This window comes from Sciurus vulgaris (genome assembly GCF_902686455.1).
Source record: "Sciurus vulgaris genome assembly, chromosome: 5".
Classification (NCBI taxonomy): Eukaryota; Metazoa; Chordata; class Mammalia; order Rodentia; family Sciuridae; genus Sciurus; species Sciurus vulgaris.
Window position 1 is genome coordinate 171,573,032 of NC_136465.1, and position 27,592 is coordinate 171,600,623.

At 61.1% G+C, this 27,592-nt stretch overlaps 1 protein-coding gene across 4 annotated transcripts; it reads right to left on the reverse strand.

Annotated features, from left to right (window-relative positions):
* On the reverse strand, positions 1 to 27,074 carry KCNJ4 (potassium inwardly rectifying channel subfamily J member 4). Of its 4 annotated transcripts, none has more exons than XM_079140740.1 (2): positions 26,919 to 27,074; positions 1 to 2,104 (listed from the first exon to the last, which is right to left on the reverse strand). In XM_079140740.1, the coding sequence occupies exon 2, from the start codon at positions 2,063 to 2,065 to the stop codon at positions 737 to 739; it is 1,329 nt and encodes a 442-aa protein (XP_078996866.1). In that variant the 5' UTR covers positions 2,066 to 2,104; positions 26,919 to 27,074; the 3' UTR covers positions 1 to 736. The 4 variants fall into 4 exon arrangements, with proteins under 4 accessions (XP_078996866.1, XP_078996864.1, XP_078996865.1 ...); XM_079140738.1 differs by having other exon boundaries at positions 26,451 to 27,074; XM_079140739.1 differs by lacking the exon at positions 26,919 to 27,074 and adding an exon at positions 21,361 to 21,645.
* Between the last annotated feature and the right edge of the window lie 518 nt (positions 27,075 to 27,592).

A 27,592-nucleotide genomic window follows, 5' to 3' on the forward strand; every position in this document is an offset into this window, starting at 1 on the left:
TAAAAATATATAGTTACAAACTCCATTGTCAATCTGGGTGGGGCCAGGGGGTGGCCCAGAGGGACCACAGGGAGGGAGGGAGGGAGGGACAGGTCCCCATCCTGCCTCTCCAGGCCCCGACCCTGTGCCCAAACCCAACACCATCCGGGGGCTAAGAAGGCTGTCTTTGGGGGCCTCCAGGGGCCAGCCAGCTGGGCGGGGAGGGGCTAGTCTGGATGGGGGAGGTGCACAGGGATGGCATCTCCTGGTCCTGCAGGTAAAAACGGCAGAGGTGGATTTGGTGTCTCCATCTCGCTCCATTTACAGATATTTACAGAAGAAGTCATGAGCACAGGCCACAGTCATGCAAAAGAAACGCCCCCCCCCAGCCCCAACACCTGCCCTCCCGGAACCCATAATGCCCACCCCCCAGCAGTCCAGCCACCTTCCCAAGGTTCTGAGAGCAGAGGGGGCACGTCCTTGAAGGGTCAGTGGGGAAAGGGTGGAGGGTCGGGGCCCAGAGCCACCTGTGGGTAGGCACTGGGGAGCTCAAGCCAAGGGGGCCCAGTGCGAGGGCCCTTCCCAGGGCAGGCTCTGCAGTCAGCAGGATGGGGTCCCACCGTCTCTGAAGCCCCCATCTTCCTCCAGAAGGTCCAAGGAGCCAGGGTCAGCTCTGTCCTGAGTGTGGGGGAGGCTGTCTGGCGTCCCACCCTCAGGCAGAGGCTCTTGCAGGGAGTGTGAGGGCAGGGCCCGGAGGTCAGATGGCAGACTCCCTGCGGTAGGAGATATTGTCCAGCGGGAGGGTGGCTTGCATGCGCTCCAGGTCCAGGTGGCTACCAAACTCCAGCATCCGGATGATGCCGGCCTCCTCCTTGGAGCCCGCCTCCAGGCCCAGGCCTGCAGCCACAGCGGCCGCCGCCTCCTCCTCCATCTCCTCTTCCTCCTGGCTCATGAGGGCCAGCTCGTTCTCGTAGCAGAAGGCACTGGGCGGGGGCGGTGGGGCGGGCAGCACGGTGATCTTGCTCTCCTGCAGCTCCCGGGCGGAGCAGCAGGGCGTGCCGGCCACCTCGTAGGTCTTGTGGAAGCGTGAGTAGTCTACCTTGTAGTGGCTCTTCTCCTCGAAGACCACGGGCTCGAAGCGGTGGCCCCACAGGATCTCACTGGCCAGGTAGGAGCTGCGGGCCTGGGTGGTCATGGCCGTGGCCTCCACCATGCCCTCGAGGATGACCACAATCTCAAAGTCCTCCGACTCCAGCTCCTCCTTGCCCATGCCATAGAGCGGGCTGTCCTCGTCGATTTCGTGGACGATGATGATAGGCGACACCAGGAAGATGCGGTCCAGGCCGATGTCGTAGCCCACGTTCAGGTCCCTCTGGTCCAGCGGCAGGTACTCGCCCTCCTGGGTCATGTAGGGCTTGATGAGCTGGGCCCGCACGTGGGCCTCCACAATGTGGCTCTTGCGCAGGTTGCCCACGCGCCACATCAGACACAGCTTGCCGTCGCGCACCGAGATGACCGCGTGGTGGCTGAACAGCAGCGTCTGCGCCCGCTTCTTGGGCCTCGCCATCTTGGCCATGATGGTGCCGATCATGAAGGAGTCGATGACGCAGCCCACGATGGACTGGACCACCACGGCGATGACCGCCAGCGGGCACTCCTCGGTCACGCACCGGAACCCGTAGCCGATGGTCGTCTGGGTCTCCACCGAGAACAGGAAGGCGCCCAGGAAGCCGTTCACGTGCATGATGCAGGGCTTGGGGGCCGCGGGGGCCGCCCCGCTGTTGCCTGCCGCACCCCCCGTCACAGGCAGCATGGGGCTGGCCTCCAGGTCACCGTGGAAGAAGGCGATGCACCAGAAGAGGAGGCCGAAAAAGAGCCAGGAGACGAGGAAGGCCGCGGAGAAGATCATGAGCATGTAGCGCCAGCGCGTGTCCACGCAGGTGGTGAAGATGTCCGCCATGTAGCGCTGCGACTTGTTGCTCAGGTTGGCGAAGTAGACATTGCATTGGCCGTTCTTCTTGACGAAGCGGTTGCGGCGCTTCCGCCGGGGCACGTGGGCCTGCCCGTTGCGGCTGTGCCCGTGCATGTCCTGAGGCCGGCGTGGTCACCTGGGAAGAGGCAGGGCCTGTGGAGGAGAAGCCGAACAGGTGAGGTGCCGGGCCACAGGCTCACTGCGGGACCTGGGTTCAGGAACGGGGACATCTGCACAAGACACTCAGGGTTCGAGGAGCCCGGACAGGGCGGTCTGAGCCCCTCAGCCCTGGCAGGCAGGGCGTGGAAGATAGGGCGACCCTGAGGCTGGCCCATCTCCAATAGGGAAACCAAGGCCACCAGGATCTAGGTCCTAGTCCCTCCCCCAAAGGTGCTTTGCTCACTGTTCTAGAAGCTTCCTGATACCCATCTGGACTCTGCCCTCCAGCGATTGCTCTGAGTTCTGACCCACTCACCTCTCTGTATCCAGCCTCTGCACTTCCAGGTGTCTCAGAGGCTGGACACTCACCCGTGAGACCCAGTAGTGGCCACCTGTGGCTCTTCATATTTAATGAACATGAAACAAAAGTTCAAGTTCAGTTTCACATTTTTACTAGTATTGTAAGTGCTCAGTAGCCACCTGTGGCTAGTGCCACCACACAGGACAGAGACAACATAGGCTTTTTTTTTTTTTTTTTTTTTGGTACCAGGGAGTCACATCCCCAGCCCTTTTAGTTTATGTTGAGATAGGGTCTCAGTAAGTTGCTGAGAGTCTTGCTAGGTTGCTGAGGCTGGCCTCTAACCTGTGATCCTCTTGTCTTAGCTTCCCCGATCGCTGGGACTATAGGTGTGCACCCTGCCCCCTGCCCCCAGGAGCGTAGGTTATATCACCATCATTACGGAAGGTTGGGACCTGCGTCCCCATCTCTGTCTGAATCTTTCTCTTGAACTCTTCCCTCCCACTGGCTTTCAGTCAGTGAGTCCGATTCCTGTCCTGTCCCTAACCTTGTTGGGAGCAGCAGTGGGTGTGAATGGGGTGTGGTGGTCAGGACGGAGGAAGGAGAAGCTCACCTGAGCTTTGGACCTGTGTAGGCGTCCTTGCTCTCAGGCAGCTTAGAGAGGGAAAGTGGCCTACCCAAGACAGCACAGCTGGGAAGTGAGTGGACCCAGACTCAGGGGTGTCACCCTGACGAGTTCGTGAGAATGGGAGAGGCAGACCCACCACCACCTAGTTTGCCACCTTGGACTGTCTCTCTCTGAGCTTCAATTTCCTCATCTGCAAAATGAGGGTCAAACCCCTGCCTGGGCTGGGGTGGTGGGGCACACCTGTGATCCCAGAGACTTGGGAGGCTGAGGCAAGAGGAGGGCAAGTTCAAGGCCAGTCTCAGCAACTCAGAGAGACCCTGTCTCAAAAGAAAATAGGAAGGACTGGGGCTGTGGCTCAGTGGTAGAGCCCTTGCCCAGCATGTGTGAGGCCCTGGGTTCGGCCCCACCCCACCCCGTGCCACCAAAACAATCCCCACTTCACAAGACCCAAGAAGTTAAAGCCAGGAGCTGGTGAGAGGCAGGCTGGCCTGTCACTGTCCCCAGCTGTTGCAGCGGAGGAGGTCTGTCATCCCCCCAACCCCAGCGCTGGGCGCAGCAGCTGGGCCCACAGAACAGACACTCTCTACCCGCCACCCTCAACCTCTGCCACGGAAGCCCGGGACAGAGCTGGTCCTGCCTTGGTCTCTGAGGCTGCCAGGGCCAGGACCCAGCCTGGGTTCCTGATAACATTTTGGCCGAGAATTATATAAGGCTGGAAGTTTCTATTTTCTGTTCTATTCTTCTTCCTGATCTAATTGTGCATCTGTGGCAATGTTTATACACTTCCCTGGTTCAGGACAACTCGGTTGCCACAGCAACTGGAGCGCACCAACGCTATAATTTAGAGATCAACAGCTTCGGAGCCTGCCTCTCCCCAGAGAAACTCCCTCTCCAGCCCAGGGAGAGTGAGCCCAGCCCCCGCCTCCTCCCCGAGGTCACCCCGCGACGACCCCTGGCTCTCTTTCCTTCCCCGCCCCACCAAGGAACTCCCTGGGGCCCAGAGTTCTGAGTTGAAGTCCCAGATCCACCCCACCCCATCCTGTAACTTGGGCAAGGCATTGACTTCTCTGTACCTCAGTTTCTTCATCTGGAAAATGGAACCAGCGAGCCCCAGTGTTCTGAAGACCCAGGAGGTCTTGTGGGAATAGCCTGTCAGGCACAGTGGCCCCAGGATCCCAGATTCCCACTGTTACCTCCTTCAGAGTCACAAAAGCCAGGGCTACAGGTGGAGCCTGAGGGGACATGGTCCAAAAGGCCAGTTTTCAGGGGGTCTTCCTTCCCTGTGCTGTGCCCACTGGGCCTGCACCCCCTCCGCCAGCAACACCCCCCACAGCTGGGGCTGCTCAAGGCCATGGAGTTCAAGACCCTGGTTTTACATCTGAGGCGAGGAGGTCCAGAGACGGAAGGGACGTGCGTTGAGGCCTGTGGGCCCACCTCGGCCAGCTGCTCGGTGCTCTGGAAGGGGGACCCTTTGGAGGGGGCTGGGGCTGGGGAGGAGAGGGCACCAGCCCGGCCGTGGCCCACATTTCTGCAGGAGAGAAGCAGGGAGGACGAGGCTTGAGGCCTGGCCTTTGGTGAAGCTCCCGAGCTCCAAAGGAGCTGGAGCTCCTGCCCCAGGCTGGGCACGAGCCAGGCTGCAGGGTCCCCTGGCCCTCTGCCCAGCAGAAATGGCTCCTGACGTGGTGGCTCACCTGGCACTGAGGAAGAGGCCTCTTGGCGGGCTCCTGCCCTCTGGGAGGGGTCCTGGAAACAAGGGGCTGAGGAGCTACCCCCTTCCCGTGGCTGTGTGCTACTGGGGCTCCCCTCCAGGCACTGTCCGCTGCCCCCATTAGTGAGTGGAGATAAGGGAGCCTCAGCCCCAGGCCCTGCGAGTCCACTCACGGGACACTCACCCCAACTTCAACACTCATCCCATCCCTGCCTTTCCATCTCCTCGACACCCACAATCCCGTGGGCCCCCCCAGAGCAGCCCCGGCCCCTGTCCAGGCCAAAGCAGCGCCCCTCCCCTTCTGTGGGGGACCTGGCAGTGGGTCCTCAGGGTTCCCAACAAGCCCTGGTGCTCAGCGGCACCTGGGAGGAAGTCTCTCCCCAGACCTGCCCCTCCACCGTGGCTGTGTGTACCCCAGCCTCCTGGAGACCCCCGTCTGCAGCAACTTGCTCAACTGAGCAACTGCTCTGGCCACCACAGACCCTTTTAGTAGGAAGGTCACCTGCCAGGGTGTGAGAGAGCACACGTCTCACCAAACAGTGAGAAGGACCAGTGGGCACTGTGTGTTCATGGACATCGCAGGGAACGACCAGGGTTTCTTGTCCTGGGCACACAGGGCTTCCTGAGGAAGACTACATGGGCCCAAGTCACAGTGCAGCGGAGAAGGGGCACAGATGATGGGACGGGACACAGCTATTGACTCCGCACCGGCTTCCTCTGAATACAGGTGATTAATTTCCCACCATTAAACACCTTCTCTGGAAGGGCCTGAGCTGGCGGGTTCGCTGGCGTCCCATGTGCCCTGGAAGGGTGGAGGCCCTGGGAGGCAGGGAGGCCGGCCCCTCTGACTGTCTCGTGGCCTGACCTCAGATGAGCCTCCGAGGCTCCAGGCCGGGGCTCCGTGTCCTCCTCGCCTCCTCCGGCGCATCTCGGAGCTTGATTCAGCGATAGGCTTGGTGAGGGGCCCAGGGTTTCCCAAGCCCTGAGAGCAGGGGCTAGCCCAGGGCGAAACGAAGCACAGGACAATGGAGTCACTGTCCCCATTCCAAGATGGCATCCTGGCCTCTCCGTGGAAAGGTTCTTTAGGAAATGATGTGACAGAAGAAGCTGGTGGCTTTTAAAATGGAATGTCCTTTCTGACTCGCTCTGCCAGCCACCAAACTTTGTTTCCTTTTAATTTTACTGAGCGGTGGACCTCCGAAACCTGGGAGGCCTGAGTCCAGATGTCCCCAGACAAGTAGAGACCCGGAGGCCTGAGCAGGTGGCACAGCTGCTTGACAACTGCCAAAGGAAACTTGTCGGGGGCAGCGAAGGACCCACAGGGCTGTCGGGGTTGCACCAGGCTATCCTGCCCCTGCCTGAGGGGCAAGGGGTGAGGGAGCCGGCCCGCCTGCCAGGGGGTGGAGAGGGGGCAGGAAGGCTGTCCAGGTCCTGTCAGTTCTTGGGTTTTCCCTGGGACTTAATGACACTAGATGCCCCTCCATGCCCACAACACCCTTCGCAAAAGAAAAGTCAGCTTGCCGTCAGCAGCCCCCGTGGCCCTAGAAACCTGGCTGTCTTGGAAGCACACCTCTCTCTGCACCGTCCCCGCCCGAGGGACACAGGGTGGCACAGGTCCAGACAGTGGCCCCAGCCCTCCCCACACTCCAGCCAGCCACAACCCTCTGAGGTCACTGCTGTGGGTGAGACAACAGGGGAGGTGACATGGCCTGCTCCAGGTCATGCAGCTCAGCCTGGCCCAGCGGAAGCTTCTCTCAGAGAAGGGCCACCTGGAGGGGCCTTGACGCCAGGCGGGGTCTCTGCACGACGCATCATGGTGCTCCTGGAGACTCACAAGTCTTCACGAAGCACCTGCGGCACCTCGACTGGGTTGTCATAGCCTCCCCAGCTGAGGAGCTGCGGGCTGCAGGGGGAGGTGCTGAGCCCAGGGCCACTCCGCTCAGGTGACAAAGTGGGACTGCACTCAGTCGGGCTCACCCCAGGCGGGCCCCCTTCAGCACCACCACGTGCTGCTCAAGCCGGCTCCCCTCAGGCCTGGCGTGTGGCCCTGCCAGGCTGCACCGGGCCCTCGCTGTCCCCACCACCCACTTCCGACCGACTTTGTGGAACGAAGGCGCTCCCTCCACATCCATGCGGCGAGACCCGGCCCCGCGCAGCTCCAGCACCTGTGGAGGCCCCAGACTCCCCCCCTGAAGTCCATGCGACCCTACAGAAACACCGCAGGGCCCTGCGGGAGCATGCCAACAGAGGCCTGCTGGGGACCAAGGTGATGGCGGTGGTGACTTCAGAGCTGCCTGGAGTTGGCACAGCCCCTCGAGCCCTGGCTCCGCCATGAGCGTGCTCTGGCCGGAGGTCCCTGCTCCGTCCATGAAACGGGACCCTATCAGTTCTTGGCAAGAGGATTGGGAAGCTGTGTCACGCACCTGGCGCCCGGCACGGTCTGGCTACAGGGGTGACAGAAAGGCAGTCCCAGCCTGCTTGACCCACCCGTCCCCGAGACCCCTGGCTGGAGGGGATGCTGGCTCTCCCGAGGGAGTGGGTACAGTGGACAGGCCAAGGGGCAAGCTCCTGGCACCCAGGAGTGTCTCAGGGTGGGAAGACCTCCCTGGGGGAAGTTCCCATCCCCAACACTTGAGGGCACAGAGGCTGCCCCCAACCCCAGGTGGGAGGCCTCTCTGGCCTGAGCTCTCCAGGCTAGGTGGGGCCCTTTTCATGCCAATATATGGGGCTTTGCAGGGAAACGGGGACTCAAGACCCCAGGCAGCTGAGCCGCACCCTCCCAAATGCCAAGGGGAGCAGAGGACAGAGCTAGCCGCAGGGTAACTGTCCCCGCGTGCTCCAGGCGCTCTGACCCCCGCCCCGCTCCTCAGACCTGGGAGATCCGACTCCCTGCTCCATGTGGCTCTCGAGCACGGCACCCTCTCCTTCCCAGGGCGGCTGCTCGGCTCTCCTCCACTCTCCACCTGTGTGACTGAGGCAGGGTCTGTCACCTCTCTGGTCCCCACCCACTTCATCTACAGGTAAAGCTAATGATGGCACTCACTGCCTAGGATCGCAGCGAGAACAGGTGCCCAGCGCGGAGCAAGTGATCGGCCTGGTGTGAGTCCCTCCAGGGCTGAGCTGCCCTCTCGATTTCCTGCCCGTTATCTCAGCGGGTTTCCCAGAACCCACTGCACCCGACCACACCTTCCTGCCCAGGCTGACCTCCATTAGGGAGTAAACGGACAGGAGCCGTGGCCTCAGAACCACCCAGAACCAGGCTGTCCTGCCCGCAAGCAGGTCCTCAGACTCCTCTGGACCTCTGGATCTCCACTTCTAAAAAAAAACGCAGCAATGCCTACCTGCGGGTGGTCCTGAGGGTCAGATGTGGATTGTCACAAAAGTGCAAGCCACACAGTGGGTGCTCAGTAAACGCTGTTCCACCCCCCACACCTTCCTCTGGACCCTGAAATCCCTCTGCACATCTGCCCCTCCCTACCGACGAACCCTGTGACATTGCAGAATCTCCTCCAAGCAGCTGAGCATTTAACACACATATACTCAGTGCAGGAGCTGCCCCGAGTGCTTACAGGGATCGATTTCTATCATCCTCACAGTGACCTCACAGGAAAGTACTATTATCATTCCTATTTTAGAAGTAAGAAAACCAAGGCACAGAGAGGTTCCACAGCTTGCCCAAGGTCACACAGCTCATGTGGTAAAACCAGATTTGGGTCCAGGCAGCTGGCACCAGAGCATACTGGCAAGGCCTGCTGCCCTCCTGCCTTGAAGAAACACTGCCGCACCACTCATCTGCTTCCGTCTGATAAACATGACCTACTGTGCGCTGGGTCCGTGGACACCTGTTGTCCTGGGAAAGGAGAAATGGGTCAGGAGAATAAGCTGGAGCAGGAGTCAGACCTCTGCTCTCAGGTCCAGCCAGAGCCTGGACGCAGAGGTGAGTCTGGACTCAGCAGGCTCTGAGAAGCAATGGCAGACACATTCTGAGGCTGTGCCCCTGCTCTGCCTGCCCACCGCTCAGACAGAAGGCAGGGCAGTCAGGTAGGCTGGAAGCAAGCGCCCTAGTGTCCAGAGAGGCCTCTGTCAGGGCCAGTACAAGAGCCAGAGGCTGGGGGACCCAGAGGCCACCTGCTCCCACGAAGGGGTGTCCTGGCTGGCCTCCGCCCTCAGTGGAGAGTTCATTACCCCCATAAAGTGGCCACCCCAAACACCTGGGATTGGAAGGCAAAGGGGTTCCTAGAGGCCTCTCTCCTCCAGAGCAGGCGTGGCTCTCGAAGCGGTGGCTTCAAGTCCCCCTGCTTCCTCGCGGCCCCTACGGCCATGCTCACGAGGTCGCTATTGCTTGCACGCTTGATGGGGGTCAGGCACATGTCTCCAACATGCCCAGCTTCTGGATCAGCGGGGATGCTGTACGGGCAAGAAGCACTCGGGCAGGCAGTGGTCAGCCAGGTGGCGTGGTTGGAGGGAAAGCCTGGCATGAGATGAGAGAGGAGGTGAGGTGCCCTGTCCATGCCGTCCCTGGAAGAAAGTGGAGACTTGCGTGGCCCATGGGCATTGGTCAGGAGGATTCTATGTCTGCGTGAAAAATGGCTATAGAATCTTCCAGAAGTTGGGTGCCTCGAGACTCCCCTCAAGGCCCGGTTGTAGCCGTGAAGTGAGCAGGAGAGCCCTGGAGCCCAGAGGAGGCAGGGCTGGGCTCTCCGCTCAGGAGCTCGGGGAGCGGGCAGGCAGCTGCTGGATCTTAAATTTTCGTGTGACATCTTTAAGACAGATAGAGATAAGGAATAAAGCAATAAGCCCCGTACACCTGACAACAGACTTAAGAAATAACACATCCCAGGGCTGGGCTGGGCTCAGTGGTGGAGCGCTGGCCTGGCACGTGTGCGGCACTGGTTTTGACCCTCAGCACCACCACACAAGAATAAATGAATAAAATAAAGGTCTGTCAACATCTAAAAATAAGAACACATCCCAGCCTCATGTGGCAGTCAAGCTTGGGAGGCTGAGGCAGGAGGATGGCAAGTTTGAGGCCAGCTCGGACCACTTAGGGAGCTCCTGTCTCAAAATGAAAGATTAAAGGACAGGGGCTGGGTGGCACAGCGCCTGCCAGCACACATGAGGCCTGGGCTCCATCCCCAGCGCCGCAGAGTGAAAGGACCTCACCTGTTCCCGGCACAGGCTCAGTGGCCCTCTGTCCTGTCTGGCTCTGAGCTCTGCCACGTCCAGGGCTTGGGGCACATCACTGTGACAAAATGTACCAGACTGGTCTCTGTGGTCACTGCATGGGGCACAGTGGAAGCAGGAGGCCAGCGAGGAGGCAATGGTGGTGGCTTGCAGCTGCTAGGATGGTGGCAGTGGAGCCAGAGAGAAGAGAAGGGATGTGGGGACATTCTTCGTTTTTTTGTACCAAGGATTGAACCCAGGGGCACTTGACCGCTGAGCCACATCCCCAGCACTTTTTTATTGTATATAGAGTTGCTTAGGGCCTTGCTGAGTTGCTGAGGCTGGCTTTGAACTCCTGAGCCTCCTGCCTCAGCCTCCTGAGCCGCTGGGATTATAGGCATCCGCCACCTCACCCAGCTTATGCAGGGACATCTGGACAAAGAGTCCTCAGGACTGATGGCCAGTGGGATGTGGTGGGGGGATGGGGAGAGGTAGTGTCAAGAGCCATGGGTGACAGAGGAAGATGAAGAGGCCCAAGCTTCAGAAAGGATGGTTCCTAGTGTGTGGTGGCCTTGAACTGTCCAGATGCAGCTGTTCCCCTGTGTCAGATCCGGGCCTCCCTGAGCGCTGGGCAGAGCCGGGAGCACACCTGAGTGGACGGTGGGGAAAAGCTCGCTGGGCCAAGAGGAGAGGGTCTCAGTGGGAACCCACCCTCAGCGCAGGAGAGGCGTCTGGGGCAGCGCCCTGTGGCCAGCCCCACCTGCCCAGGCCACCTGAGCCCGCAGGGATTCCCTCCCTGCCCAGCCCCAAAGGCAAACGCGCGCACGGGTGGTGCTGGGCTGGCCTGCAGGGGCCGGAGCAGAGGCTCGGGAGCTGGGCAGCTGTGGGGGCGGCGGTCCCCGGAGCTTGGGAGTGGGAGCGGCCGACCCCTTCACAGACGCACCGTGTCCCCTGGTGCCACCCGAGGAGGCGTGGGGAGCAAGAGGACTGGGCATGGCCGTCGGCCCCCTCCCTGGCGCCAGGCTCCTCCGTGGAGGCCGCGGGTGGCTTCTGTGGCCCTGGGAGCCCCCGCCCCGACGCCTGGCCCGGGCGCCCGGGCAGCCTGGCTCTGCCGCGCGGGAAGCCACCCGTGCCGCCCTCGCCGGCTCCCGCGCAGGCGCAGAAGCAGGAGGGCGCTCGGGGAGCCACGTGGGCCTGCGAGATGTATTTTTAAGTGAAAAAAGGCAACAGTCATGAGCAGCGAGTAGAGTAGCTACCACTGTGTAAAAAGGGAGAGGAGGGGAATTTATAGACACACGTATTTGCTCGTCTCTGGATGGAGACCCAGGAAACTGGTGACATTGGCTGCCTGGGGAGGAAAGCAGGTGGCTGGGGATGGGGTGGGAGGGAGAATCCGCACTGTTTCTTCGTTTCTGTCCTTTTAATTTTAGAACCATATGAATGTATCACCTATGGAAAAATAGACAGAAAAGGTCTTAAAATTGGTGTGTACATATGTGTATTTTTCAGAGAAGGGTCATGACATTCATAAGGTCCCCAACGAGGACTCCGACTCCAGAAAGTCCAAGAACACTTCTCCTGTAGGCTGTGTGGCCATGGGGCAGTGTGTTAACCTCTCTGAGTCACATCCATAAAATGGGGAAGAATAACACCCACTCTGTGCATGCTGCACAGAGGGAGGGCAGGGATTTGTGACCGGGAAGGGCAGAGGCTCTCCCTGGGGGGTGACCCACCGCCTCCTCCTCACCTCCCAGTCTCCCCTCGGCCCCTCTGGGGCTCCTCTGAGCCTTCACCTTTGATGGAGGCTGGTGGCTGACCTCCACCTTGCTCCGAGGGTCTCCCAGGCCCGAGGGCTGGCTCCCCCTCTCCCACCCCTCTGCCACACCCCTGCAGAGCCCAGGAGCAGTCCCTCCACCTCTCTTCCCCTCTGCAGTCCACCCTGTGATCTCGTCAGTCCTGCGGGTTAAAATACCTCCGGGTCAGGGTCTCCCTCCCCGCATCACAGGCTCCTGCTCCGTGTCCACTGGCCTTTCAGGGCCGCTGAGCACCCAGCATGGCCAAGAGAAAGTGACGCCCCCTCCTGGCCACCCACCCTCCCCGACTTAGTGGACCCCCAGGCCTGACACCTGGGCATCGTCCCACACCCCTGGACCGGGGGCACCAAGCATCTGCTGCTGGCCTTCCAGCCTCACGGCGCCTGCTAGGTGGACGCTGCTGGCATCTCATAGGGTCCGGAGCCTGCCACAGTGGCGGACCTCGGGCTGGACCCTGGAGGCTGGCCCCCTCCCCAGTCCCACGGGCCATCCTCCTGTCCCACGCCACGCCACTCGCCCTCCTCTGGCCTCTGTGCTGGCTGGCCTTCTGGCTGCAGGCCCCTTCTCCAGGGTCCCCCATGTCCCGCCTCGCCAGGTGGCGTCCCCCTTCCACGCCTGCCTGCGCCGAGGCCTGGTGCTCTCCTGATCCCCACTGGGGGAGCAAAGGACCCCATCTGCAAGGTCCCTGGGGCACGAATCTCGGCTCTGCTCCCGAGGCCCAGAGCCAGGCACAGCGGAGTACTCGGCAGACATCTGACGGCTGACAGGGACCCGAGGCGCTCTGAGGCTGTCCTCGTCCCGCAGGCCTGAGCACAGCGGTGTCACTGAATGTGACTAAGGAGAAGCTATTTTTGACTCTAGTCAGGGGGCACCTCTCAGCGGAGGTGGCTCCGAGCAGACACCAGAAAGAGACCTTCTGTGCCACTGGACACAGCAGAGTGGCCCGAGCAGCGGAGGTGGACAGGACTCATGGGCCTCGGGCCTCTCCCTGCCCGCTAGTCCTTGACTCAAGGTCCTGGACCCCCGGCAGGGAGCTTAGTGGGATGGCGAGTATTGGACAGAGGCCCCAGGAGGGCCACCAAGGGTGGCAGGAATGGCCAGCCCTGCTCCAGCCCCAGCTCTCCCCCTCAGCCACAGCTAAGAGACTGTCATCAACAGAACGCCTACTATGCGCCTACTAAGCATGCTCAGCCACCATTTCTGACTCTCTCCCCGGGCTCCAGAGACCAGAGACGCTCCACCTCCAGCCAACCCCTCATCCATTCATTCACCACCTGAAATGTGTTCCGAATCGGTACAGCAGCTGCCTTCCTGCCTGGCGTGACCCCAACATGGCGAAGGCTGTACCTCGGTGGGGGCTCTGTAACTAACCATCAAGTGGATGGATATTTACTGAGCACCTACTATATGCTGTGGAAGAGAATAAGACGCAGCACTGCTTTGCTGAGCTCCTGTGTAAATGTCCTGTGTTGGGACAGGAGCCAAAGTATCCCCACAGCCAGAGGCTGAGGAAGATACAGGGGGGACCAGAGAGCAAAGGCAAAGCTGGGTGGGCAGTGAGTGGGGAATTTGGTCCAGGTGGGACAGAGGCCTCAAGAACGGGCTTCCGGGAGGAGCTGAGCATGGGTACCTGGGGCCCCTTGGGCTGCTGGGGGCAGGGGTGCTTCTAAGGGCAGAGCAGAGCCTTCCTGGAATTCCTGGGACCCAGCATCCAGGAGGAAAGAAACCTGCTCACCTGAGCCTCTGCTCAGTGCGGCCTCAGGATTCCTACACAGGACAGTAGCTTCAAACTCTTTCTTCCTCCTCTTCTTTTCTTTGGTTCTGGAAATGGACCTCAAGGGTGCTCTCCCACAGAGCTACACCCCCAGTCCTTTTTATTTTGTACTTTGAGACAGGGTCTCACTAAGTTGCTGAAGCCAGCCTCCAACTTATGAACCTCCTGCCTCAGCCGCCTGAGTCCTTGGGCTCACAGGTGTGCACTTCTGCCTTCAGAACTTTCACTCTTCAACCGAGACCCCGAGAGAAAGAGACCCTGAGAGAAAGAGACCCCGAGAGAAAGAGACCCCGAGAGAAAGCGAACGTGTTGTTTGTTTCTATCGTTACTTAATATATATGAATATAGGATACTAACCCATATTATAGTCATGTGCAGAGTGTTTTGAAAAAACAAAGTTGCACAACTCACTAAATCAATTCTACAACCTGAGAAGGGGCCAAGACCTTTGTCCTCAGTGTCCCCTCAGGACAGTGGGTCGAGACAGGGCCCTGGGGCTTGTTTTAAAGCTACAACTGACTCCTGGAGGCCTGACTAAGGGGACGCCGTCAGAGGCCACGGAGGAGGCAGGCAGACCCAGGGCTCCCTGGACGTCCACACAGCTGCCCGGATAGCAGAGACTGGGTTCTAGGTCCAGTCCCCTCCCGGCCCTGGGTTAGAAGTGTTCACCACCGCCTGGCAGGGCCTCCCTCCTCCTGGATGGGGCCCCCCTCACTCCCGCTGGATTGCGGGGTGCGTGCTGCCACCTTATCAGTGCAGCTGGTGATTGTGACTCCTGCCCACGGCCGCCCTCTCTGTGCCCTGGCCCTGATCTCAGGGACCTGGGACAACTCTCGCCTGTGGCCACAGGCCTCTCTGCCCTCCCTGGCTCCCTCTCCTCTCAGCTGCCCAGTCATTTCCTGGTGGCTGGGGGACAGCCCTGAAGCCCAGCCAGAAAGAGACTCTTCCAAGGTCAGGTGGCCTTGGGATCCGCAGCTGCATGGCCGGGTGCCTGTGTTCTGTGCCCAGCCTGCCCCACCCCCACCCAAGCTAGGACGAGGGGAGGAGAGGGAGGCTGAGGGTCCAGCGGCAAGTGGGGTGCCGGCCCCCAGGTGGGGAGGGGAGGCTGTGGGCCTGGATGCCAGCAGTGGCCACCATCCTCTCACAGACTCCTGGACAACCCTCAGACACGGTGCGAGCCCACACCTGCAGAGCAGGGACCGAGACAGAGAGGAGAAAGCGTCGCGCACAGTAGCAGCCTCTAAGGATCGCGGCTGGACTCGAACTCAGAGCCTCTGTTTCCCACCCTGGGTCTCAGAGGGGACTACTGAGGCCAGAGAAGCTGGGCGGAGGAACCAGAGGTGGGCCGCCCTCCTGCCTGTGCCTACCCCACCCCTTTATGGCCTCTGGGGTCCCCTAATCGCTGACCTGTCTGATGGCACATAGCACTCGCTGTGCGGAGGCCCCGAGCTGCTTCTCAGGCCACAGAGGCAGGAGAGCCTCCTGCAGAGGCTGGCTGGGGGCTGGGAGAGAGCTGCCAGGAGCGCAGGGAGGAAACTCACCGAGGGGCCAGAGGCCAGAGGGGGAAGCTTGGTGCCCCCTCTGCCACCAACCCCTGATCAAGCCTCCTGCCCTGGACCCCGACCTCCCAACCGGAGGGTGGGTCAGCTCCCCATAGCTTAGCCTCCCGTCCTCTCCGTCTCTGCCCAGGTTGCCTACTACCCCTGAGGAACCCGGTGGAGCTGTGTGCTCTGGCACCAGAGAGGACAACCAAAGGGAGGGGCCGGCACAGCAACACCACCTCCCTGAGGGACAGGGTCCTGGTCAGCGTCCTGTGGGGTGAGTGAGAGGCTGAGCTCCTTCCTCCTGATGCTGCACAAGGCGCTGCCCCTGCCCCTCTCTCCAATCTTGGATTTTCCCCCAAGTGGGGGCTCAGAGATCCAGGGCCTCCCCTCCTCCTCTAAACCCCAAAGACACAGGGTTGTCCTAGAGAGAGAGGAGAGTGTCAGTCCCTGGGGGCTGTCAGGAGGCAGAGGAGTTGGGAATAGCCATGGGCTCAGGTCTGGCCTCAGTTCTGCCACCGTCGCTGTGTGACCTTGGCAAACCCCTGTGGGTCTCTGGGCTGATTCTTCACCTCCCAGGAGAGGTGCCAGAGAAAGGACAATGCAGGAGGAGATGGGGTTGCCAGGTACAGCTGGGGAGAGTTTTCTTCTCCATCGGCGTCTGGGGGCTCCTCTGCCCTGCTGCAGCCCAGGGGTCCCTGGGGAGGCCTACGCCAATGCTCCCAGCTGGCAGGCCACAGGTCAGTGCCGCCATCTCTCTGCACAGCTCCCACCGGGTCTGAGCACCAAGGACCACCTCCCGGTGACTGAGGTCCCGCGGGGCTCCCTGCCTCCGCTTGCCGGCCGGCCAGATATTCCAGCTGTTGGCACCGGGGCAGTCAAGGCCTGGCCAAGTAGCCACAAGGAAAGGACAGGTGAACTGCCACAGGGAGAGAGGGGCACACCAGCTGGGAGAGGCAGTGGAGGGGTCCAGAGTGGCTGAAGCTGGGCACACAGCTGGGGCAACCCGAGGCCGCTAAGCCTCGGTTTTCTCATCTGAGCAGTGGAGGCAATGCCCTCAGAGGGCTCTGGGAGGATCAAGTGAAATCATGAATAAGAAGCCCAGCAAGGAAGGAACCCTGCGCCCCGGGACCAGCAGCACCCCCAAGAAAGCCTCTGTAACCCTGATCGCCAAGCACGACTCCTGGAGTGTGCTAGGTGCACAGCTGCGTGCTGGGAGGAGGCTGGAGGAGGTCAGGACGGGAGGCTGAGGCAGGGGCCTTGTCCCTGTGTGTCCTGGGCAAGAGCCCTCCTCTTCAAATCTGGTCCCGGGAGCTTCTGTCTGCTTCCCTTACTGAGCCTCCGCGTCCCTTGCTGCCAAGGCGAAGCAGCGCCTGCGCCCTCTGTCCACCAGGTTGACCCAGGGGCCAGAGGGCAGGCTGCCTTGGTAGCGCCGCCTTAGCTCTCTCTGCCATGGGGTCGGTGGGGCCGGGGACTCAGAGCCGGAGCCCGCAGGAGCGCGCCCAGCCGCCAGGCCCGCGCTGCACGCCCCCCACCCCTGCCGCGCGGCGAGGGCGCGCCGGCGGGAGCGCGCCTGTGACTCAAGCGCTATTCATAGTGGCGCTCCACCAGCTGCAGCGTCACCGGCACAGAGGCCTCAGCCCATATTATTATTTCAATTACCATCTGAATTAAAAGTTTGAGCAGCGATCAGCCCACGTAGCGAGGGGAAGAGGGAGCAGGAGAAAAATAAAGATGAAAAGGAGAAGGGCTGGGCCTGGAGATCCCCCACACCCTGAGTCGGCCCAGGAGGATTAAAGGTTACGCCAACCCCCAGGACTCCTGCCCGCCCCTTTGCCAGGGCCCAGGGTCCTTGTGGCATGGGAGGAGCATTTTGAGACAGCAGCCCAAAGGCAGCTACTTAGTGGAAACAGATCATTCCTTCCAGATTCTTTGTCATACAGATGGGCAGACCAAGCTCAGAGAGGGTGATGGACTGACCTAAGGTCACACAGCGAGCCCAAGGCTGCTGTCTCCAAGACCACCTCTTGTCAAGCAGATCCCACACTCAATTTCCCCTGACCTCACCAAACACTATGACACTGACATCTGGCAAGGAGGACAGAGGTGGAACCTGCTGTCCCTGCTGGTTTCTCTCTGTTCTCAGAGCCTGGTTCTTCCACCCAAAGCCTTAGCCTGTAGCCATGCCCTGCAGGACCCCAGCCTCACACCTCATGCCACCATCAACCCGAAGGCCCCCTCTTGCCCACTCGGGCAGGACACAGAGCCCCTGGCTACAACAGCAGCCTGGCTGAAATCTACCTCTGGACACCTCTGGGCAGGTAATCTCTTGTCCTGAGCCTCAGTCTTCCCATCTATTAAATGAGTCATCCCCTCTGGTTCATGTCCCTGTCTTTAGAATGGAGCCCCCAGAGGATCTCTGAGGGGGTGTCAGGCTGTGGGGGCGACTAGACCATCTCCTGCCAAACCCCAGCCCAGGGGAGGAATATTTCCCACTCTTTTTCCAGGGAAGCCCCAAAGACAGCCCCGGAGAATTGGATCAGTCTAAGTTCCAATGCAGGCTCCTCGGCACTTTCTTGCTGTGTGACCTTGGGCAGATCACATAGGCTCTCTGGGCCATGGCTTCCCCATCTGTAACACAGGGATATTAAATCAACAGTGCAGGGTTGCTGAAGGACTAGATGAGAATTTGCCGAGGTTCCTAGCCCAGTGCCTGGGGAGGCAATGTGAGTTACTAGCTGGGAAAACTGGAAGTGGGGGCGCTAGCTCCCAGCCCCTCCTAGGGGAACATCAAAGACTCCTAGGCTTTGGGGGCGGTGGTGTCATTCAACCTGGCCCATGAAGCAGGAGTCACAAGGCCAGGCTCCCTGGTTCCTCTTGAATAGGTCTGGGAGTGGGGAGCTCACTACTTCACCCACGTCTACAGCTGCTCTACCTTTCTTGGCCTCTAGTTCTAGGCATTTTCTAGAGTGGACCAGAACCTTCTAGCTTCACCCCAAATCCAGCATGTCCCTGCCTGGACTGCCTGAAACTGCCTCTAAATGAGCCTGCAAGGAGCTCCTCAAACAGACCAAGTAGGACCAGCACCCGGGAGGGTGGGTGGGGGGTTGGAGCCGGGGGAGGGACAGGGAGGCACCCGAGTCAGAGCTGGGCCCTCAGCTGCTGGGTCTGGAGCTGCCCCAGAGCTGTCCAGGCTCACCAAAGACCTCCTGCCTGTCTGCTTCCAGGTGGGCTGGGAGCCAGGACCCCCGACTTCAGGCCCTGGCTCTGTCACCTCTGCCCTCAAACCATCTGTGACCCTCAGGGACCCACGTACCCCGCTGGGTCTTAGTTTTCACTTTGTAAAAAGAGGGATCTGATCAGTGACATAAGCTCAGAGATGTGGGTCTGGCTGAAGACGCCCCCTGCCTCCCCACCCCAGCCGTGGTCGGTGGCTGCCCCTGTCTCCACCCAGGCCGCTCGGTGCGGCTCCCACGCATTGTGGTCTCAGGACCAGGGATGTGACTGCTCTCCTGTGCCCTCCGTCCAGTCTAGTGCCTTGAGCGTCCGTCATCCCCACTCTACAGCTCCGGAAATGGGGACGCCCAAGGTCACAGGGAGTAACTGGAAACACAGAGCCCTTCCTCAGACCCCAGAGAGCCCAGCACCCACAAGCTCCCCCACCAGGAGAGTCACCGAAACCTCCAGTGGCCAACTTTCCCTATACAGATGTGGACTCGGCGTGAGGGGACCTGTCCAAGGTCACATAGCAAGCACAGCAAAGACAGTGAGGGTCCAGGCCTCCCAGGCCTCACCTAACCAAGGTGGGGACACAGCATGGCCTGGCTTCCACCCCAGGATGGGGATCTCCCCAAGACCAGGGCCTTGTCCTGCCTCCAGGACTGCGTGGCTGCCTGGAAGCCCCACACCTGCGCCTGAGGCGGGAAGAGTGGGCAGAGGGCAGGCAGGACTTGGCCTCTCGCTTGGCCGGCCCTGCCCCTCCCGCTCCCTTGGGCGGTGGGGGAGCTGTGATGATGTAATGTGCTCGGCTTTCGTCCCGGTGCCAATCTCAGAAGAGACGACAGATTGCGAGAGCCAAATTTGGCATCCTAGGGGGAGAGGCATGAAGAGTGGAGATGTGGAGGAGAGGAGAGGAGCCCGGGAGGTGCGGAGAAGCCCCCTGCCCGGCGGGCCGGCGCCCCTCCCTCCACTCCGACCCCTGCTTCCTCCCGGCCCACCCGGCGGCCTTGCTCTTTGGTCTGGGAGGCCGGCGGGGCTGCTGCCAGGACCCTCCCGCCTGGTGCTGCCAGTCTCGCCCTCCCACCCCCACCCAACACGGCTCCAGCACCGTTTCCCACCGCCGCTAGTTTCCTGGTTACCACGTCGCTGGTTGTCATGTCGCTTACATGTCCTCGTGACTCAGTGGTCCCCGCAGAGGGGGCCCCTCCTCCTCACACCCCCCTTGGCACTCGCCCCCGCCTCCCCCAGATCCACATTAAGAACCAGCCCGCCCTGGGAGCCCGCCCGGTTCCTCTCCCTTCCTCCCATCCCAAGCCCGGGAGCCTTCTTGCAGCGCTACAGAGCTCCTCCGCTCCCCTTCCACAGACGTCTCTCAAGGACCTACTGTGCTCCGGGCTCCTGCAAGCTGCTCTCAAGAGACCTGACAGAGTCTGTAAACCACTTGGTGCCTTGAGGAAGTCAGTGACATGGCCCTATTCTCCAGATGAAGAAACTGAGGTTCAGAGAAGTCAAGCCAGATGCCCAAGGTCACCCCAGGAGAAACCCATGGCCAATTCTTTTTGGCCACGGTCCCCTCAAAGGTTTTCTTCCTAAGAGAAATTTCTTTTCAAGGGATTCTTCTCAAGGGATCTTGAGGAACAGCTTCCAAGCCCCAGATGCCCCTTCTAGCTCCCAGACACTTGGGTGGCGGCCAGGCCTGTTTCAGCCAGTTCCCTTCACACCCTTCCCCGCAGTAGCTCCTCATCTCCTTGAAGGTGAAATGAGTCCTGGCCCCTCTGCCCAGCACTTTGCCCATCCTGCGGACAGCCGCCTGCTCGTGGAGCCCAGAACTCTCCATTGGAGGTCAGTGGGGCAGGAATGAGGTTCCACAGATGTGGAAGTTGAGGCTCAGGGAGAGTGGATTGCCCAGCCTGCTAGCTTCCCAGCTGGCTCAACTCCTTTCTGGGAGCCTGAATGGAGGATATATGGGGCTTGATGCCCAGCACGGCAAACCCCAGAAAAAGTCCTTCTTTCCAATGGAGAATACGGTCGAATGTTCCAGACGCAGCCCTGCAGGCTCCAACTTGGCTATGGGTTCGCTCGGAGGCCAGTGGCCCTTACTTCTGCTGTCTTGCACAACGCCCTCATCCCAGCGGGCCTCTCTTCCACATGCCTCCCTCATCAGAGGTCACGCCAGGGCCACAACTAGGCTCTTAAGCCCCTAGCAGCCCCCTAAAGGCCTAAAGCCCTCGAGGTCATGGGACCAGAGTGGATGTTACCACGCGCTCCAGTCCCTCTCTGGACCTCCCATGCCTGGCCCTCGGGCCTCCCTCCCTCTGTTCCCAGGCTCCTTCAACCCGCTGCTTGACATCCCACCACTCCTGAGCGTCTTTCAGCGCAGCCGCCACTACCCTCCAGCCTGCCAGCTCCCCACCCTGCAGCCTGGGCCCTGGAGGCAGAGTGTGGGTGGGGGAAAGTAGACTGAGTGGTAGGGGGACATTCTGCAGGTGGCAGGGCAGCTCTCCCTGCTCAGGGAATCTCAGACCGCTCTTTCCTGGGGGTTCTCCCTCACCAAGGAAAAAGCAGTCTCTGCCTTCCTCCCCAGCCTCAGTTTCCAAAACTGTAAAACAACACCGTCATTTACAGAATCCCAGCCCACCCACCCTGGGCTCTCCTGGCACAAAGTGGGTAATCAAACCCTGAGAAGTAGAATTTCTGTCAAACTGAAAGGTTGTTTGCAACTAGGCTGCAGTTGGGAAATAAGGAAAAAGAGACCCCACTCACACACCTTGCCACAAGTCACCTGCCTGGAAGCTCCCCGCCATGACAACGCTGGGTGGGCGGAGGCAAGGAGAGGTCATGACCAGGGCAGGAGGTCAAGATCCCTTCCACCCACGCTCCTCTCTTCCTCCCTGTAGCCCAGACCGCACCGCTCCTGACCGACAGACTGACAGCGCAAGAGCGCACCAGTTCCGGGGAAGTCACGGGACCGCGCCAAACACGCGCGGGCCAGCCAGGACTCGGGTCAGGGATAAGGTGGAAGCGGGCGAGAGGCCCGGCCCCGGGACACACAGACATGCAGGCGGCCAGACAGACGGACAGACGGATGGACAGCGCCCGGCTTACCGCGGGGCTGAGGGTCCGACGAGTGTCCGGGAGGCGGCAAGCGGGCGCTACATCCCCCGGCGCAGTCCAGCGGGCGGCGTCCGGGAGGGGAGATGGCAGTCCCGGCGCCCCCTGCCCGCGATCTCGGCCGGCCGGCCCGCGCCCCGTCGCCGGCTGCCGGTCGGTCTGGGCGTGGGGTCTCGGGGTCTGGGCGCCTCCGGGCCGTCGCGCGCCGCTCGCCGCGGGCCACCCAACTTTCAGCGCTGCCACGCGCCGCGCCCTGGGCGCCGCTTGGGCGTCAGCATCCTCAGCCCCGGGCCCGGGCTCAGAGCGCGGGGCTCGGGGACCCAGGGCGCCCGGCCACCCGCGCTCGCGCCCCCCGCCCCCGCCGCAGGCGCTCGCGCTCCGCCGCCCCCCGCTGTTCCCTCGCTGTCACTCGGTCGTACTGCACGCTGCCCCCCGCCCTCCGCTCCACTCCCTGCGCCGCTGCACCGGTCACCGGTCCCGCGACCCTCTCGGCCTCTGGGCCTGGGGTCGCCTCCCCGCTCCCGCCGGGCGGGCTCGGCCGCCACCTCCCGCCCTCGCTCCGCGTGGCTGCCTCCCGCTCCTCTGGGTCTCTGCCTCTCTCGGCTCCGTCTCTCTCGCGGTCTCTCCCGCCTCCCTGTGTCTCTGTCGCTTTCTCCCAGCGGGGTCTGTCAACGTCCCTGTCGCCCTGCGGGTCCTCCTGCTCTCCCCTGCACGCCTCTGCACTGTCTCCCTCGCGGGCTGTCCGTCTCCGTCTCTCCTCCCACTCGGTGCGGCCCCCTCTGTCTGGGACCCAGGCCCCCGCTTCGCCGCGTCCCCGCCTCGCCCGGGAGCCCGAGCTCCCGCCGCCCGCGGCGCGCCGAGAACTCCCAACTCGCCGCACGCCGCCCGCTTTGCGAGACTTTCGCCCCTCCTCACACGTGACCCGCGCCCCGCTGCGGAGGCCGCGCGCCCCCCAGCCCCGCAGCCCCGGGCGGCCCGGGGGCCCTGCTCGGCCCCGCGCCCCGGCCCGCGCGGGTCTCCGCCGCTCCTGCCGGGCCCGCGGCGCGGGGGCAGGGGACGGGGCTGGGGGCTGCGGGGCCCGCTCCTGCCCCAGATCCTGCCCGGGTTTTCCTCCTCGCCCCTGGAGCGCTCCTCCCAGAACCCGTTCCGGGGATCCGCTCCCGCGTTTTCCAGCCCCCCGGGGCAGGTGGGGAGGGTTCCTCCGAGCCGCGAGGCGGGTGGGTGGGAGCGGGGGGCCTGGGGTCCCGGGGCGCCCGGCCCCTCTCCTTGGCGGCCCGCGATCCCTCCCGAAGGGCCTCAGTTAAGGGCTCCAAGCACCCCGCTCCAGGACACCGAGGTGGACCTGCTGGAGGGACCCTCGCGATCAATTATTTTACAGACGGAGAGACTGAGTACCAGAGAGGGTCAGCTCACCCAAGGTCACCCAGAGGCGGCAGAGCCACACCAAACTTGTCTGTTTTCTGCCGTCCCCCACTGCCCTTGTCTAATTAAGTTGTCCTAAGGGAGGATCCGTGCACTTATCCCAGACTCAACCACCAGTGTGTCCAGGTGGGAGCTCCCAGCAAGCGCCCCACAGACCCTGTGAACTAGCTAGTCAGTGGCCATTCCGCCACCTCCCTCTTCCCCTCCAAAGGGATAGGAAGGAAAGTGCATGTCTCTGTGCTGCTAGGATGTGCAAACACCTGTAGTTAGACAGCCAGAAGAACTTTCTTGGGAGCCTGGCCATCTCTGACTAGCCCCTTGCTCAGAGAGGGAGAGACAGGCATCCCAAAGCTGAGCGAGAACTGACAGAGTCCGAAATCCCGGTGGCTCCTATTCCAAACCGATTCTGAGCAGGCAACTACCAATACGCAAACCACCTCGTTTTCCTGTCCCCTGGACTGTCCCCAGGTCCCATCTCAGCATAGCGTACATTCAAGTGCCACCTTATCCTGCAACCATATACCCCCACACGCACCCTGATTCCCACAGATCCAGAACACACCAGATGCCTGCACACCGCTGCGTTGGGCGCTGTTCCTCCTGCCTGCGAGGCCCTGCTGCCTTCTGCTGTTCTCCAAGCCCCTCGGTCCACCTCCCTAGAGGCCTCCTGATGCCCACAACAAAAGTCATACTCTACCTGCTCATTCACTCCCTTGGCCAGCACCGGGTGCCCACCATGTGCCAATGCCTGGGCTGGGCACAGTATGGTTCTTGCTGAAGGAGTCTGGGAGTCAGCCCCACCTGGGCTCAAAAGTGCTTAGGAGCTACCTGACTTTGAGCGAGTGTTTTATTTAACCTGGGTGTTAAATGGGGACTCTAACAGCCCCTGCCCTGCACACAAGGGCAGAGTAACTTAGGTGGCTGCCCAAGAAATGCACAGCTCATAGTAGGTGCTCCATAGTGCAGCACAGTCCTAGCCCTGCAGGCCTCCACCGCGGGCGTCTGCCACGCCTGCACCACTCATTACCTGCTCTGTCCCAGGCAGGCAGCCAGAACTGACGTGACCGGGCACGAATCCTCTGTGTGAGCCACCCGAGTGCCCAGTTAGCAACCTGTGTGTGCCTGGGGCCCAGCACACCTTTGCATGGGCTGGAAGTGGGAGGATGCAGGTGACCAAATGACCACAGCCTCTTCCCCTCGTCGGAGGCCTGGCCTGGAGGCTGCCCAGAGTGCGAAGTACAAGGGAAGAAGCCAGCTGAGGGGGGGGGGGGCTGGGTAGAGAGGTGGATGTCTGTCCAGACTGCTGAGTCACGCAGAAGTCCCCCAATGCCAGGTTATTGGGCACAAGGTTGAGGTCACCTTACTGGACCTGGGATGCATTTCAGCCCCTGCAAGGAGGGTTGGCTGGGAGGAAGTGAAGAGAGACAGGCAGAGCAGTTCCAGGAAGGAAAAGGTTTGGGGGTGCCAGGATCGAGTCCCTCTGCCACCATCAACCTCTCTGTGGCCCTGGGCAGCTCACCTGTCTGCTCTAGGCCTTGGTTTCCTCATAGGTAAAGTGGGAAGGACAAGATCCACTTTAACCAGCTCTCCTGGGGATGATTCAAGATCAAGGAAGAATTGGCCATGGTCCCTCCCATGGTTGAGTATCTCTGGCCCTGTTTGAGGTGGGGGTTCGGAGGGATGCTGTGACACAGGTGTGCACAGGCCTGCCAGGGTGTGTGTGTGTGTGTAAGGGGGCTGGGAAAAAGGGGGCTGTGTATCAGAATCTTTGCGACCCTGGGCAAGTTGCTTGTCCTCTCTGCACTCAGACACCAGTCTGTAGGGACAATCCCGACTGTGTCCCCAAGGGGCAAGTAGGCTTTGTCATCATCATCCAAAACAGAGCACACGCAGGATGGGGCGAGAAGAATGAGCTTCCAGGGCAGCCGAACCTCTAGGCCTCTAGGCCAGCACCAGCCCAGGCTCTCGAGGCCTTGTCTGTCCCTACAGAACCCCACGGGCTCTGTCAGCAATGGCGGACCAAGCGAGGCACGCAGGCCTGCAGGCGGAAGCAAGAGTGAGGTTCACCCTGCAGTTTGATGATGCCCGTCCTTTGTCCCTCTGTTTACCAAAGCTCCCCGCCCAGGCCGATTCTCCCATTTGACCCTCACAGCTTGGAGGCAGAGGCCACAAATGTCCTCACCTGTGAAGTGAGACTGAACTGATAGCCAGAGGGCGGAAGTGGTTTGACCAGGATCAGTCAGGGTTAAGCGAACGGCCAAACCAGGATCTGAATCGGTCCCAACTCCTCGATTCTGGTGAAAGGTCATTCCAGGCCAGTGGAGCACTCACTAGCCAGCCCACTCTGGGGGCCTGCTCAGGCCACCCCCCGGGTCCTGAGGGCATGTGCAGAGGACTGTGCAGAGTGGAGGGCAGAGGGACTTGGGCCAAGCAGGTGAGAAGCCAAGGAGAAGAGGGAAGGGTCACTTGGAAATGCCAGACTCACAAAGTCCAGTTTGGGGCCCAGAGAGTTTTCCTTGAAGTCCAGTTGTCCCACTCTGCAGATGAGACAAACTGAGGCCACACAGCTGCTTAGATGGGAAATCAGATCAGGGCACAGCTGGCCTGCCTCAGGGTGCTTAAATCCTGCAGCTCCAAGGGGTGAGGTCCAGAGGTGGCAAAAGGGATATTAGGATGGGCCAGGACCCATCCCAGCAGGCTGTGCCCCAGGGATGGGGGACTGTAGGGGTCTCTCCTGCCCCTGCCCCCTCCCTCACCCACCCCCCAGCACTCAGTAGTCACCAGGGTGGAATATTTTAGCACCTATAGAAAAACCGCCACAGACGGCCGTGGCAGCTGTTGCTAAGGAGACGCTCCCAAAATAGCCCCCCTCCGCCAACCTTTCCCGCTGCTGCTCCTGCTGTGGGGAGGGGAGGAGGCCACGCGGGAAGGGGTGTCACATGAGCCCCAGCCCCAGGCTCACCCACCCACCTGGCCCCTGGTGGCCACTCTGGCCAGACCTGGGCTACCACAGGTCTGTGGAGGGGCAGAAGCCAGCCTGTGCACACCCATGGCTTGTGGGGAGAAGGTCACTCAGGTGAGGGGATAAGGAGGAGAGAAGCCTCTGCAGCCACTGTCACACACGCAAGGCCACAGATCCTCGCACACAAGTGCACATGCAAGAGCAGCCCCACACATGCCCATGAGACATTCACACACAGCAGCAAAGACACAAATAGCTGCCCGGGTAAACACATATGCCACCATGCACAACACACACCTGCACGCACCCTCCATGACGCCATAAATACACACGCAAATACACATCTCAAGTGCACACAGTCACCACTGCATGCAGCCAGGCATATGGACACACACGCCAGCCTTCTCAGTGCCTGGACACACATTCACATATACACACAACTGTCTCAACTTGTGCCCAACACCAGGCACTGGAAGGGTGTTCAGTTACCCAGTGGGCTCTGTCCAGGGCCAGATTGTGGGACTTGTGCATCCTCACTTAGTTAGGACCTTACGATCCAGACACGGCACAGGATAAGGAGGATGTGTCCAGGCAGGTGGACAGAGGGTCCTGCCTCTGTGAATCCCTCCAAGTCTGGGAACTGTCTTAGGAGAGCCGTCCTGGGCCCGTTCCACTGGGAGGGGAAGCAGAGCAGACTCACCTGCAGTCTTGAAACCTCTGGGCATGGAGAGAAGTTCTGAGGCCCAGGTTCTTGGTGCAGCTGAATGTCACCCAGGCTGCCCTTGGGCCTGGGGTGATGAAGAGGACAAGGTGGCAATAGAGAGCCAATGGTGATGGTCCTTGACATGTGCACAACACTTTACAGTTTACAAGCTGCTTGTACACTCCTTGATTACTTCACACACTTGGTGACATTGGCTACTCTGAAACATTGGTGGTGATGTCCCATCTCTGAGACCAGAGAAGGACAGGGGACTTCAAAACCACACAGCAAGTTATTAGCAGAACCAGAACCAGAACCAAGGAAGGGCCAGCGCCCAGCCCTGCTGGCCTTGCACCTGGCTGCCCTGTGGTGCTGGGAAGCAGGTCTCCCAGGGTGGGCCGGGGCCTGGCCTTGCCCCTGATATGCCCAGTGATACCAGGATCAGCCAAGCCCTTGTCTCCCCACCTGGAAAGCTGAGAAGCAATCACCATGGGTGTATCAAGCAGCAGTCTGAGGCCTCAGCCAGAGCTGGGGAGTGAAGTTTGCCGGATGCCCTCAGAATGCCAGCACAAGGACGAGGTGGCCGAGTCGCTCCCCCGCTCAGTTGACCGGCCGCGATCTCTCTCCCATCTCTCTCTGTGGCTCCAGTTTAGAAATCCGGCTCCGGGTCTTCGCTCGCTCCTCGTCACTCTGGAGACGCGAAGAGCGGCTTGCGGTTGCCGTGGGAACCTCGCCAGGGCCCAGGCGCGCGGCGCACGACTCTCTGCGCTGGGCACCGGGCCTGAGTACCCTCGCAGCGACAGTGGCGTTTTGGGTCACTGAAGACTCCTGTCGCCAGCCGCGAGGGCGGGGGCGTCGTGGCCCAGGTTACTAGTCTTTTTTCCTTTAATTGAGGTGTAACTTAGCAGCAGCAGGGCATTGGTGCTTGATGAATTTTGCATATGCATAAACCCTTCGCCACCACCCGGATGAAGATGCTGGACGCTTCCAGCGCTCCAGAAGACTTACACCTCGGGGAATGAGCCAGAGGGAGCGATCGCCCTCCCGGGACGATCCAGGGTTCTCTCCAGCCTCTGCCCCCACCCCTCACCCCTTGGGCCCTCTCTGGGTCTCGGCTTCCTGTAAAGGGAGCAAGGAAC

What these genes read in the sequence shown, in the direction of transcription:
- KCNJ4 (XM_079140740.1), bottom strand. Translation starts at nt 2,065, where the DNA reads ATGCACGGGCACAGCCGCAACGGGCAGGCCCACGTGCCCCGGCGGAAG.